This window comes from Apostichopus japonicus, chromosome 6 (assembly GCF_037975245.1).
Source record: "Apostichopus japonicus isolate 1M-3 chromosome 6, ASM3797524v1, whole genome shotgun sequence".
NCBI lineage: Eukaryota > Metazoa > Echinodermata > Holothuroidea > Aspidochirotida > Stichopodidae > Apostichopus > Apostichopus japonicus.
This window is the reverse complement of record NC_092566.1, coordinates 8,829,069-8,844,227: the sequence shown is the minus strand read 5'-3', so window position 1 is coordinate 8,844,227 and position 15,159 is coordinate 8,829,069. Positions and strand designations below refer to the sequence as shown.

The 15,159-nt window shown below is 38.4% G+C and overlaps 2 protein-coding genes and 1 long non-coding RNA gene across 6 annotated transcripts in view; all 3 read left to right on the top strand.

Moving 5' to 3' along the window:
* Positions 1 to 15,159, top strand: part of LOC139968899 (uncharacterized) — a 126,592-nt gene that overhangs the window by 86,339 nt on the left and 25,094 nt on the right. The gene's annotated exons all lie outside the window — the stretch shown is intronic.
* LOC139968886 (uncharacterized) lies at positions 488 to 4,657 on the top strand. Of its 2 annotated transcripts, none has more exons than XM_071973496.1 (2): positions 488 to 658; positions 1,438 to 4,657. In XM_071973496.1, exon 2 carries the CDS (start codon positions 1,455 to 1,457, stop codon positions 3,645 to 3,647), a length of 2,193 nt encoding a protein of 730 aa, XP_071829597.1. In that variant the 5' UTR covers positions 488 to 658; positions 1,438 to 1,454; the 3' UTR covers positions 3,648 to 4,657. The 2 variants fall into 2 exon arrangements, with proteins under 2 accessions (XP_071829597.1, XP_071829596.1); XM_071973495.1 differs by having other exon boundaries at positions 488 to 668.
* Positions 3,546 to 14,318, top strand: LOC139968881 (uncharacterized). Of its 3 annotated transcripts, XM_071973486.1 has the most exons (3): positions 5,060 to 6,847; positions 8,622 to 8,690; positions 11,069 to 14,318. In XM_071973486.1, the coding sequence occupies exons 2-3, from the start codon at positions 8,669 to 8,671 to the stop codon at positions 13,267 to 13,269; spliced, it is 2,223 nt and encodes a 740-aa protein (XP_071829587.1). In that variant the 5' UTR covers positions 5,060 to 6,847; positions 8,622 to 8,668; the 3' UTR covers positions 13,270 to 14,318. The 3 variants fall into 3 exon arrangements, with proteins under 3 accessions (XP_071829589.1, XP_071829587.1, XP_071829588.1); XM_071973488.1 differs by lacking the exons at positions 5,060 to 6,847; positions 8,622 to 8,690 and adding an exon at positions 3,546 to 3,683; XM_071973487.1 differs by lacking the exon at positions 8,622 to 8,690 and having other exon boundaries at positions 5,061 to 6,847.

Below are 15,159 nucleotides of genomic sequence, written 5' to 3'. Positions count from 1 at the left end.
GATTCATGGAGAAAACTGCTCATGTTACATCATTGCAACCACAATGCATTTTGCATTCTGGTAACTTCACTGGTTGGTTGCTGAGGACACAAGGAAAGAAGTTCATTGCTTCTTTAATGTCAAACTACAAAGTTTGCAGACAACTTGCCAAAATATCTGAACAAAAATGGAGTAAATAAAACAAGCGATAAGGCATCTGTTCGGGTAAGGTAGTCCGAAGTCTCGTATTTATTAAGCCATGTATTAGGACACGCAGCATTTTCTTGTTCAAATATTCTACCTACTCAGTGTGATGTTAATGGCAATTAACATGTCTATACACATAAATAATCCACTTATCAATATCTAAATATAAATCATATTGACATTGTCGTTGTCTATCAAATATGGTTGATGAAAAGCGACCTTCGTACTCGGCTATCGACTGTGTGGATAGTAATTCCAAAGTCCGTGATAAAACTTATCTGGTTCTTTCCATTTGTATGATACATTGTGTATTGAGTGATCAAAATCACATGTTCATCGTCCTTATAATATGAAGCTATATTGCTTTTTTTAGCGTTAAGTATTAAAACATACAGACAGGGCTGCCGAACTGTATTTGGACGAACGAGGATTTCAAATTTCTCTCACCAACTATCCATCATAGCTTTAAGAAGTAAGTTGGGGTAAGTTACATGAACATATCGAAATTAATATATTATAGACAGTAACTTAATTATACAATTAACCGTCTACTACACTCTGAGGACGTACAAAGTAAAACGAAGGAGAGGGATATGTTTCTTCAATTTTCATTCGTTTGATCGACATTGTCTTAAGAACCAGAATTTCGTTATTAAATCTTCGTGGTGACATTCAAACATAGAATCGAGTTCCACATTTCTACTGAAAGTATGTCGAACGAGCAAGGTTAGTCATCTTTAGTGGAACATGTGGAACAGATGATTTGGTTTTTCTTACGCGGGAAAAAAAATCGGGGAAATGTGTCATACTGTGACGTTGGTGAGCTAGGTAAGCCTGATCTTTTGGGCCTCACAATATCATTTATTCTAGGAACAAAATCCTAGCAGCGTTTTATCTGTGAAAATGAGATATACATAGTTCCTGGTGGCATTGTCTTTCTTTTGAATCGCTTGAAGGTCATCAGTATTCCTTCCGCATATTAGGCTAGTCACTCTTATTCAAATATTAACTTCAATTGATTTAACTCAGAGCGTTCGTTAACTTCATTTCCTCTCTTAGACATTTAATTATCTAATTGAGCCCTCATCTACGTCTGTGAATAATATGGAGGGTTAACAAATCAATGAATTACATTTGAACACTCTACACTAATTGTTATTAAAACCATTGAAACCATAGCACCCTCGAAACTACATTTTTTATGGTGCCTTAACAAATTATCTAGTTTGTTGTATTTTATTTCGGACACAGGTTTCCATGTAGCGATAATGGCGTCTGCTTCGATGATCTTAAGGAATATTGACGAAAACTTCTGTCAATGCTGCATTTGTTTTGAGCAGTATGAAGATCCAAGACAATTAGCCTGTCTTCACAGATACTGTAAACATTGCATCGAACAACTTATAGGTCGTGGTAATGGAACTATCAACTGTCCTCTTTGTCAAGCCGAGTACGTTGTCCCAGAAAATGGAGCAGAAGGTTTCAAGAAGGATTTTTACATGAATGAGATCCTTGAATTTATTCAGGTACAAAATTCTCTCGAAGAAGATCAATCGCGACAATGCGTCGGCTGTTCCCAACAAGAGAAGTCAACAGCTTACTGCTTCAAGTGTCGGGATTTCTTATGCCGTAACTGTCACACGTATCACGTGACTAGTAAGATATTGGAAGAGCATAGGCCTCATATCTTAACATTAAAAGATGTTGATTCCCAAAACATATCCCTAGAGAAACTGAGCTCCCTGAAGGAAGCCCCCAGATGTCAGACCCATGCTGAAAATTTGTCACAACTGTGTTGCAAGACTTGTTCCAACATCCCCATTTGTGTAACTTGTACGTATGGTGAACACAGAAACCACGATATTTTTGACGTCATAAGCTTCGCCAATGCCGAACGTGAAAAATTGAGACATCAACTTGAGGAGGTAAACGACTGCAAAGAAAAACTTTGTAAAACATCTGATGAAATAGAGAAGTCGAAGCAAAAGATATTATCTGATGCAGAGACGAAACTGCAAGATACGAAATGCCAATACCAACAAGAAGTGGAAAAGGTGGACAAAGAGAGAGCGAAGATTCGAGAGGAAGGTCTACGTGCTGAGACTGCAATCAAGAACAAACTTAAAGATAATTTGTTGATCAGAGAGCGGGAGATGGAGGAAAAAATAGCAGAACTAAGAGTGGATTTCGAGGTCTTGAAAATAAAGGAAAACCTTGGAGCAGACGCTAAATTTAAAGACCTCAAGATCGATCAAGATGCAAAAGAGTCCAATTTACAAAAGAAAAATGAAACCATAGATAAGAAATGGGATAATTTCTGTAAATCTTTGGAAGTTGAGAAGAAAGAAAAACTTACAATAGGTAATGAAATATCAGATCAGATACAGAGGACAATAAAAAGATGTGATAACATCACACAGACTGGATCTGGGGTACTTTCAAGTGACAATAATTGGACAATAGCACAAAATGTAGGAGGAATTCTTTCAGCGGGAGCATCTTTTCTTCAAGATATGAAGCGAGAATTTCCTGCGATGGAAACACTACCTGAGTCTCTCTCGGCTAATCTTACATTCAAGGAATTCGAAGAAGTGGGAAACGTAACAATTTCCAAACAGGTAGAGAGCGTGGTCGAAATTGTTGGGATTCAAGCTAAAGGATGGAGCATTAGCGGCATTACCTGTACTAAAAGTGGAAGCATTGTTGTGACCGGACTTACAGAAGGCTACAAATTCCACGTTACTGTGGTCGATCAGAGTGGCAAAGTATTACGTCAATGCTTCATTACCGGTAAATCTCCACAGAGTCCTTTCCGGTATCCCGAAAGTTATTGTGCTGCCTTCAAAGAGTATCAAGTTGTAGTTGCTTATGACCCACATGGAATCGGTATATTCGATGTTCGAAATGGATCATTTCAAGGGAAAACAATGAATGACATTGTCGACTGGCCACGCGGTCAGATCGTGAGATCCGTGAGTGTGGATGACAAAGGTGATTACATCATTATTGGATGCGGGAACCCCGACACAGTATATGTATTGAATGATCAATTGCAATATTGTCGCTTGTTGATGCTTCATCATGTAAGTAAGTTAATTGATGTCTACACTAATGCTGGGGAAGTTTTGGTATCCGATTACATGAACATGAAAGTATATGCAGTAAGTGTGGAAGACGGTGAGGAACTCTACCAGCTCTCTTCATCGACCGTGTCAACTAAACGACCAGTGTGCGTCCGTAGAGATGGAAGGGGTTTCATCTATGTTCTGTGGAGTAATGCGTTTGCCGGGATGGGTGGAACATACAATCTTTCAGTTTACAACAATGACATGAAATTGCTCTTCACGAAGCCAATCTACGCAAGCATCAGATGTTTTACGGTAGGACGGATTGGCTCAACAGAGAAACTGTTGATGGTATCAAAGGCGAATGGAAAGTTGTATAGATATGGATTGACATAAGTGATACTGCTTTCCACATCCTCATACATAAAAATGGTAGGTCTAGTATTACTTTTAATGCCCACATAGTAATTTGATACTTTTTTTACGAGGTAAAAACGTATGGTGATACTGCCTGTATTAACCTGTATTACAGAGCGAATATCATATCTTATTCGACACGTGTAAAAGAGTACTTCTCAATGCAACACAACTGACACACTGAAAACCATACACATTGAAAAGACATGTGTCTTTTCTTTATACGTCTATTTGAAGTTCTGGTAACTTATCGGTATCAACCCCCCCCCCCACCCCACACCAGCACTGAAATTTTCGGGGACGAAACGGGGACTGCAAATAAGAATTGGCAAAAGAAAATGAAATCACTATGCTATATAAGATACTGGATAGGCTACTTGTTTCAATAGCACGGCGGGATTTACTTCTCATAAGGAATTCCTCGTTAGTCATACTATGGATAGAACGAGATTTCTCCGAACAAACTAACTTTGACTCTGTAATTGACACTTCTAGTCAAATTTCCGTGCGTATTATGGCACTGGATTGTTGTCTTTAATAAAAATGTAATCTCCATCTTGGTAAGTGATACCTGCATGTTCATACCCAAACGTACTAAAACGTAAATATTGTTAATATTATTTTATTGTAAATGTTTGTTATCGATAATAAATAAAGGGCCGTATAACCATCGCGATCATGAGAGCACATGCCTCCTCCCTTCCCCTCTCGGAAAGTTTCTTGCAAGTGGCTTACATTTAATAACACACTCACACGATGTCATATATAAAAAATATGTAGTTAAAATGATGGAATGATAGTACCATTTTGGTTCAAAGGACCCTTTCCAGTACGGACGTCAGTAAAAAAGGTCCCTTCCTAAGATTTGAATTCGCTGCATGCAGAGGATAAAGTCTATATGATGTCATCAAATGTCATACCAATACCCCTCCCCTTATAGACCCCTCCCCAGAACGGATATATATACATATATATTTATATATATATATATATATATATAAATATATATATATACACACAAATATATATATATATACATACATACATACATACATGTATATAATTAGAATAATAATAACTTGAATAATAATAATAATCTTAATAATAATAAAACTTAATAAAGATGAACACAGCAGAAAAAATCCACTTTACGACCGGTTTCCTCCTTTTGGGACTAAGCAGTCGAAGGTAGGAATGGAAGCCTGGACCTTGTTTCACAGTCCGTATATGGAACGCATAACCGTACTACTCGACCACACACCAGTAGAACTACTGAGTAGAGAGGTGCTATCGAATAAAACCTATTTATTTTTGTATTATAATGTCATGTATACCTTTTTCAGGAAAACGTTCAACAGGTGTTGGGCGGGGTAGGGATGGGAGGTTTAGAGTGAGTTGGTAGGGTTATATCTGGGAGTTATGGGTGGGGAAAGTTGGAATAGTCTTGGCAGGGGTCGGCAGGTAATGAGTGGGTTCAGTTACAATGTCGTGGTTTTTTCTGTGTTCTCTTCTTTTTTGCTTGTTTCTTGTTTAGAGACATATATGTATGTATATATTCAAAGTGAAGTATAGGGCCGGAGTGTTCTACTCGTTAAGCCATAAATGTTTTTTTAGAGTACTTCCTTTCACAACTCTTTGTTGTTTGACCAAGTTCGACCTTTACCTACTTTGATCATGTGATCTTTGGCATTTTACATTTATTATTGCACTGAAGATATATGTAGTTTGCGATATCCTGCAATGTGTAAAAACCAAATTGCTGTTTATTTGACCTCTGACCTTTGACGTTATTCGTCATACAGACACTACATCCCACCCCCCCCCCCCCCCTCTGCACATACTCACCAAGTTTGATTTCAATTGCGTTATGATCAAGGAGGTGTTTGCAAAAATGCCTTTTCGAACAAATTTAACCATCTTCGACCTCATATGACGTTTGGCGTTCTACATTAATTGATACACTGTAGACATACATGGTTGATGAATTTATGCATATATCTGATATGAAAATGGAATTAATAGCAAAATCATTTACTGGGAAAGTAAAATAGATTCTGGCTTAACATTTGTCCTCTCATTTAGTGTGTTCTTTACTTTCTTGACCTGAATCAAACTAAAATGAAGGTATCCTATATCTTAAAAACACTTCTTGACAGTTCTTGGCTTCCGTGTAGCCTTAAATTACACAATCTTCCACATGGTTCACGACTAGCAGCTCATATGATCTGGTACCTTGTGTCCTTATTCGTCAATGTCTCCGAACTCCATTTCGATACCATGCCGGTTGCCACCATAATCCTGGAAACGTTAATGCTAGGTGTAGTCTGTGAAGTTCCGATAAAGCTATTAACCAATTATGCCACATAGATATGTCGTCAAGTAATGAATAATTCATTGTATGGGGGAACCCTAATATAGGCCGAGTCGATGACCGAGCAGTCAAGCTTTTCGTGATTGTTGCCTTACTAACTGCTTACGTCCTCCAAGTTATGTCTTCTAACAATTATACATATAAGGCCAGGCCAAGTGACAGTTCCATGACAGTTTGGACTTTATACGTGCAGCTAATGTTACCAAGAGGGCAACGATTTTGGGAGGGGGATGGAATTTTCCTTACTTTTTTTGAGTGGGTGGATAATTAAGCAACCCCCCCCCCCTCTTACCCTCTTACACACACACACTTTGTGTGACCTGCAGCTGAACAGTAAGGGTTATCAAAAGCAAAAACTACATACTGGACCATTGAACTGATACCATATCAACAGTTGGGGGAGGCAACTCCAACAACTTATCCTGCAATCACCCAAGTCAGTTTTATAAGGCTCCCACCGGTGCATTTGAAGTTCAAAAACAACTATTGTGTAGGGGAAAACTGAATTTTTTAGGTGAAAACCAAATTTTGTAGGTGAAAACCAAATTTGGTAGGGGAATACCAAATTTTGTATGTGGGAATGCGCCTAGGTGTGTAGGGAAAGTGTAGGGGACACTGCGCATGCGTGGTAGGGGAAACATAATAGATAGCGTGGCAGCAGTGTAACACACGAGTATAGTTCATACGTGTAATTAGAGAACATAAACAAAGGGTAAACCTACAGTGACACACGAAGTTGTATTTGCGGAAAGTGGCTGTGGGAAACCCGATTTACAGTATCCTTTGCAACACGAAAACCCGTTCTCAGGTGAGTTATTCCAGTCGTGAAAGCTACCAGTATATAAAACACTTCTGCTGAGATTAAACAGTAGTTTAATAGGGACAGTAGTCGCACCACTGTTTTATTGACTTAGGTACTATAGCAATGTACCTCATATGTACATGAAATGCAACACTTAGTTATAAAATGGCGCTTTTAAAGCAACACGACATGAGTCCAAACACAACTATGATTTTTGCCGGAGCGTTGCCGCAGGCAAAATGAATCTAGTATGCGGTGGTGACGGCATGCGATGGTGTTGAATTTACTTGACGCGAGCTTGTTAACACACTAATTCAAAAGGTACATGATAACTGGATTATTACTTGGTAACACGAGAGGAGTATGTAAACTGAAAGAAAGGTGTCGAATACAAACCGCAACGGAGAAATTGATTTTTCCAAATAGTCGTCATCAACCACTCCCAAAACAGATAATCGAGAAATTGATTGCTAATGATTAAGGTGCCCATATATTTTGTCGATGTGGTTAAGAAAAAGGGAAATGAATAACTCTCTTGCAAGAAAATGTACGTTTTCAATTCAGGAACAACGTTTCTTGTGATTTGTGTTCACACAAATCAGAAATGTTGTCCTACTTTTAACAACATTCTTGGCGAGGCCAAGAACGTTGGTTACTAGGTCAGGCTGACAATTGGTACCGTACATGCTATGTTGGTTGCCTACAGAAGTTAATAGTGTTTGCGGGCATGCCTAATAACTTACTCTCAGTATTTACATATGTCTTATAACACAAACCCTCAATTGTAGATCTAGTCTCACTTGGCAATACCTTGGCATAGCCTGAGAAGCAGATTGAGGGACTGAGGGAATAGTTTTCAAGTTGATGGTGGGCGGGGTTGGGCAGGACGGAGGGGCACCGGGCAGTGGAAGGAGGAGAAGGGTGTCCTGTAATCACCAAACGGTGCATGAAGCCATGGGTTTAGAGCCTTGAAGGGTCCAGTGGGGAGGGACCGCCACCTCACCATCTCTCGGTTCTGAAATAAGTCAGAAACAGAACTTATATTGAAGATTAAAAAGTACTAGGAGGGCATTAATGTCAGTACCATAAAAGTATTAAATTTTTTAATGAAAATAAAATTCTCCATGTACGAACTTCTTTAACTGTAGCAATAATCATCATCATATACTATTTTCAGCGGTTGTGAAAGTCTGGATAGGGTTCTGTGAGCCAACAATTTTATTTGTAATTTTCTTTAAAGTGTCTGACAATTAGGGATTTCGTTAGTGAAATCTTACAGGCCGAAACCAATTCACCCCTCTATAACTCCAGCTCCAAAATCAGCACAAAATATGTTCTATCTTGATTTAGCAATTTTGAAGCAAGTAGCTGACAGAGAGCCCTTCATTTCAAATTGGCAAATGCCTTGTTAGCGCCCTGAAACCCCATATAAATAGATAATAACCACATAAGGCTTGCTAATATTGGATAAAGTGAGACAAATTAAGAAACTTCCCAGACACTTTGATTTAATCTATCCTCAGAATTCCCAATCCCCAACCTTCCACAACTGGAGGCAGCCCCCCCCCCCTCTCACTACCCTTACTATTTGGCGTCCATCCATTCAAGATAAATGCTCCACTTGACGTTTTTGGATCATAAATTTGTCATTTCATCACCCGGCCCCTGCTTATTCATTCCAACGCTGTATACCCGATGAAGCATGAATTGGTTACTTAATTGGCTCCCCGGCCATGAAGATTTTCATAACAAATTCGGCTCATATTCTTCTTCTCTTCAGCCTCTGAACACCGTAGCACTTCTATCAGGAACTTTCGTATTGGAACAATGTATGATTGCGTGTTTATGTGTAAGTGTAAACGATGAAGCTATCATATAACTGAACGTAGAAACAGGAAATTTGACATTTAATTAGTTTCAATTGCCATGGCCGGTAATATTTCGAAAGCGCCGGTTAAACAACTTTTTGAAAATTTTACCATTGACTTCACACAGTAAATTACCACCGACCGCCTCACCTTAACCCTCCTGGCGCTCCACACAGTAAATTACCATCGACCGCCTCACTTTTACCTTCCTGGCGCTCCACACAGTAAATTACCACTGACCGTCTCACTTTAACCCTCCTGACCCTCCACTTTTACCCTCCATGCCCTCTTCTTTTGAAATCAGATTCACACTCATACGTTGTTTTTCAATTACAATGTAGCCTCCACCTGCATCCGTAATGGTATCTGTGTGTATCCTATGTCTGTCTAAACTTCACGGTATCATGCTCATCCTTAATGTACGTAAGAAGTATCTCCGATTATACGGAGGCACCCAAGCCCGTAACTAGGCTGGGAGACACAGAGGCCGTTCCCATATCCCCTACCCCTGCAGACTATATTGCGCCCTCCTCAATTTGGTAAGAAAGATATCTTCAATATGACCGGTTGTGTCAGGAAAAGACTGGCAGCCCTGCGTAGAACTACTGTATTCAAGCTACGTGCGAATTCACATCAACTGACTGAAATAGTAAAACTGAAATAGGCTAACTTATAGGCGATACCAAACGTAATATTATATATCACTGTGGTTTTGCTGATGGCCTTAGACATGTTGGACACGGAGAGGTATGTTACAGAAGTAGTGTTGTGTAGAAGAAAAGCATAAAATGCATCGTCATTAGGATTAAATGCATCTAATGAATAAACCAAATGAAAAAAAAAATCATTGAGTAATTAAACACCGCACACTCGGTGGAATGTAAAAACAACACTTTTTCTGTACCCTGATCAAGTTTTCTCATTTGCAAAAAAGTCGAGCAGTAAGGAGGGTTGGCTACTGTACTGTTTTCTTAAACATGGTTTATGCGTAGAGGCGGTCGTAATTGATGGGGTTGGTTCCCTGTTAAATTTGACAGGGTCAAGTTGAGTCTTCTCCTTGCATTTCCATTTCATGCTTTCACTTACTTATTTTTGTAATGAAGCGTTCTAAACATATAATAGCGTTCTTAACTTCTATTGGCTTCTTCCAAGGCCAGGGCATAAGCCTGCGGGGGGGGGGGGGGGGGGGTTACCCCTGAGATTTCCACGCCCTAAATGAGAGTAGTCCCACGATAATTAGTTAGTTTCAGCGAAATGTTCATATCATTTCTTCTAATTTTAGTAGCCAGTAGTGTGCAACCTCAAGATTTATTTTAACTGCTCATCACGTATATTCACGATGACCGTGCGTTTGTTTTGGTTTCCACGAGCTTTGTTAGAATAACAATGAACGTAGAGAGCTCCTCAGATTTAACCTGCGTGAACAGTGTAACAGTTGTAGGTGAAACTACGGTTCATAAATATATTTATTAATTCTATGTGTTTTATGTAGGCCTATCAGTTCCATAGTTGGCCCCTAAAGTGCCCTTTGTTTTAACTAAAAATATTTAGGTACTGTAGGCCTATATATACTTACATATCAGGGCTTTATTACTAGGGGGCGCGTCCCCTAGTCCATTACAAGGCCCACCACTCAGCTCATTTAGTTCACTAGTAGGTACCTTTTTGGCATGTAAAACAAATAATGATTACACAAAATCGTAATTAATTTACATCTAAATTTCGCATGTGGTTTCCCCTCAGCATAACGTTGCTACTGCTACCAACATAATGCCCTAGCTGACTGGATTCGCCATTGCATGTTCAAGCCATTTATTACCAACTCAGTGTTGTTGATGGTTAATTGAATATGCAACTGTGTCCATTACACTAATTGATCTGTCATTTGCCCTCTGTGCTGCCTCTGTTACTGTTCTGGTTCTGCTTATTTAGTTTTATTCTCGTAGTTGTTCACTAATAGTTTGTTTTTTGTATGGTTGTGTTTGTATTAAGTACTGTTTTATGTTTACTGTCGACGGGAAATAATTTCCGTATTCTGTTTTCTGAAATGGACAATAAAGTTTCTATCTATCTATCTATCTAATTGTTGTTAAAACAATAACAAATGCATGTGGCTTCCCCTCAGCATTTCTATGCTACTGCTACCAACAGAATGCCTTAGCGTGCTGGATATTCCCTTGCATGTTAAAGCCGTTGTATGCAACTGTGTCCATTACACTAATTGTTGTTAAAACAAAAACAAATAAATTGAACCCGTACTATCCTCGATCCTACATTTCTCGGGCCTTTGATGCATTAAAATTATTCTATTTTCTTGAGTTTTTCTTTTGTGTTTTACTATTTTTTTTATTGGATACAGGTTTCCTGCTAGCGATAATGGCCTCTGCTTCCGTGATTTTAAAGAATATTGACGAAAAATTCTGTCAATGCTGCATTTGTTTTGAGCAGTATGAAGATCCTAGACAATTAGCTTGTCTTCACAGATACTGTAAACATTGCATCGAACAACTTATAGGTCTTGGTAATGGAACTATCAACTGTCCTCTTTGTCAAGCCGAGTTCGATGTCCCAGAAAATGGAGCAGAAGGTTTCAAGAAGGATTTTTACGTGAATGAGATCCTTGAATTTATTCAGGTACAAAATTCTCTCGAAGAAGATCATTCGCGACACTGCGTCGGCTGTTCCCAACAAGAGAAGCCAACAGCTTACTGCTTCAAGTGTCGGGATTTCTTATGCCGTAACTGTCACACGTATCACGTGACTAGTAAGATTTTGGAAGAGCATAGGCCTCATATCCTAACGTTAAAAGATGTTGATTCCCAAAACATATCTCTAGAGAAACTGAGCTCCCTGAAGGAAGCCCCCAGATGTCAGACCCATGCTGAAAATTTGTCGCAACTCTGTTGCAAGACTTGTTCCAACCTCCCCATTTGTGTAACTTGTACGTATGGTGAACACAGATACCACGATATTTTTGACGTCATAAGCTTCGCCAATGCCGAACGTGCAAGGCTGAAACAGCTTCTTGAGGAGGTAAACGACTGCAAAGATAAACTTTGTAAAACATCTGCTGAAATAAAGAAATCGAAGCAAGAGATAATATCTGATGCAGAGACGAAATTGCAAGATACCAAATACCAATACCAACAAGAAGTGGAAAGGGCGGACAAAGAGAAAGCGAAGATTCGAGAGGAAGGTCTACGTGCTGAGACTGCAATCAAGAACAAACTTGAAGATAATTTGTTGATCAGAAAGCGGGAAATGGAGGAAAAAATAGCAAAACTTAGAAAGGACTTCGAGGCCATGAAAGTAAAAGACAAACTTGAAGCAGATGCTAAACTGAAGGACCTCAAGATCGATCAAGATGCCAATGAGTCCAACTTACAAAAGAAAAGTGAAACCATAGATGAGAAATGGAATAATTTCTGTAAATCTTTGGAAGTTGAGAAGAAAGAAAATCTTACAAAAGGTAATGAAATCTCAGATCAGATACAGAGGACAATAAAAAGATGTGATAACATCACACAAACTGGATCTGGGGTACTTTCAAGTGACAATAATTGGACAATAGCACAAAATGTTGGAGGAATTTTCTCAGCGGCAGCATCTTTTCATCAAGATATGAAGCGAGCATTCTCTGCGATGGAAGCACTACCTAAGTCTCTCTCGGCTACTCTTACATTCAAGGAATTCGAAGAAGTGGGAAACGTACCAATTTCTAAACAGGTAGAGAGCGTGGTCGAAATTGATGGGATTCAAACTAAAGGATGGAGAATTAGCGGTATTACCTGCACTCAAAGTGGAAGCATTGTTGTGACCGGACCTACAGAAGGCTACACATACCACGTTACTGTGGTCGATCAGAGGGGTAAAGTATTACGCCAACGCTTTATTAAGTCTCAACAGGGTCCCTTCCAGTATCCCGAAAGTTATTGTGCTGCCTTCAAAGAGTATCAAGTTGTAATTGCTTATGACCCACACGGAATCGGTGTATTTGATGTTCGAAATGGATCATTTCAAGGGAAAACAATGAGTGACATTGTAAACTGGCCACGCGGTCAGAGCATGAGATCCGTGAGTGTGGATGAAGCTGAATACATCATAATTGGATGCGGGTACACCAACAACTTATATATATTAGATGATCAGTTGCAATATAGCCGCTTGTTTAGGCTGGATTATGTAACTGATTTAGTTGATGTCAACGCTTATAGTTGGGAAGTTTTGGTATCCGATTACACGAACAAGAAAATATATTCAGTAAATTTGGGAGGCGGCGAGGAACAGTACCAGCTATCTTCATCGACCGTGTCAACTAAACGACCAGTGTGTGTCCGTAGAGATGGAAAAGGTTTCATCTTTGTTCTGTGGAGTAATGTGTTGCCTGGGATGGACGGAACATATAATCTTTCAGTCTACAGCAACGACATGGAAGTGCTCTACACGAAGCCAATCAATGCAAGCATCAAATGTTTTACGATAGCACGGATTGGCTCAACAGAGAAACTGTTGATGGTATCGTGGAAAAATGGAAAGTTGTACAAATATGGGTTGCCGTAAGTAAGTACTACTCTCCACATACTCCTAAGGGTATTTGGGTAGTATTACTTTTAATGCTCACATAGTAATTTGATGATTTTTTTGACGTTGTACAAAACTTATGGTGATACTGTCTGTATTTACTGATATTCCGTCTGGAGCGAATCATATCTTACTCGACACGTAAAAAGAGTACATCTTTATGCATCACATCTGATACACTGAATACCATACACACAGACAAGACATGTGTCTTTTCTTTATATGTCTATTTCAAGTTCTGGTAACTAAGCTGTATGAACCCTTCAGCTCTGCCACCCCGGCACTGAAATTTTCGGGAACGGCAAATAAGAAATGGTAAAAGAAAACGAAATCAATATATGCTATGTAATATACTTGCTTTTATAACACGGTGTGATCTGTTTCTCATTAGGAATTCCTCGTTAGTCATAGGCCTATAGTATGGATAGAACGAGATTTTTTCGAACACATTAACTTTGACTTAGTAAGTGGCACTGCTGGTCAAATTTCCGTGTCTTGTAGCACTGGATTGTTGTCTTTAATAAAAACTTATCTCTATTTTGCATAGTGATACCTGGGTGTACATACCCACACATACTATAATGTACATGCTTCATATCGGTAATATATAAAGGGCCATATAGCTATCGCGAGCATGGAAACACATGCCTCCTCGCTTCCCCTCTCCAAAAGTTTCTTGCAAATGGCTTACATTTCATTACACATGAACACGATATCAGGTACACAAATATGTAGTTGAAATCATGGATTGATAGTAGGCTACCACTTCGCATCAAAGGACCCTCCCCAGTACGGACGTCAGCAAAATGCTGTCCGTCCTAAAATTTGTATTCGCTACAGAGGGTAAAGCCAATATGGTGTCATGAAATGTCATGCCAATACCCTTCCCCAGAACGGACGTCAGCAAAATAATAATCATACATGTTTTGCTTATTTGGACGTCTTAAATAAATTTTGAAATAAAGTTTTGAAATACCACACAATATAACTATTGCTAAAATGTTATATGATATATATATATATATATATATATATATATATATATATATATTTATATATTACTTTATATACTTTTAAAAATAGGTTAAGAAAATAATTGATGTCGACTTTATATTACATATAATTATATGCATATTTAGACCAATCTTAAATGTTGCTGGTATTCTTTTGTAATAAGCACATTGCTGATTATTTTCTTTATATCTTTTCCTTTCTTTATTGTAAGGGGTCAGGCTAAATATATATATATAAATATATATATATATATATATATATATATATTGCATATCATTTATTATATATAAGTATATAAATTTAATAATAATCATGTTATAAAATATAAATTAATGATGATGGTACAAATAAACTTGAAACTTAAAACTTGATAATTGGGAGCTAATTTATTTCAACTGAGTTCCAAAAAAACATTTTCTCATTAGATTCAAGCAAGTATACTTGGTAGTGATTAATGTTAATATTCTTCTGGTATAACATATAGTTTCTCTGATAATGCTATGATTTATTTTCAAACAAAGATGATAAGAGTTTATCCTACTTTAAATTATTACCTTTTTCACTATAACTTTAAGGATATCTATCGTTTAGAAATGTTAATTATATAAAGCCTGTGATAACCTACTTATTTTTGAAGTATTGTGTCCCATTGTTATTTAAGTGTTTGTGTAATGGTTTACAATGCTGTTTTTGGTTACTTGACCTTTGTTCCTACGACGCTATTGGTCTCACAGGCCAGTGGCGTAGGAAGGTACTTTTGAGTGGGGGGGCTGAAGACTGATGACCAGCCTGGGGGAGGGGTCTAAGGGGAGGGGGTGTCCCCCTCCCCTTTGGAATTTTTTGCATTACCTCAGA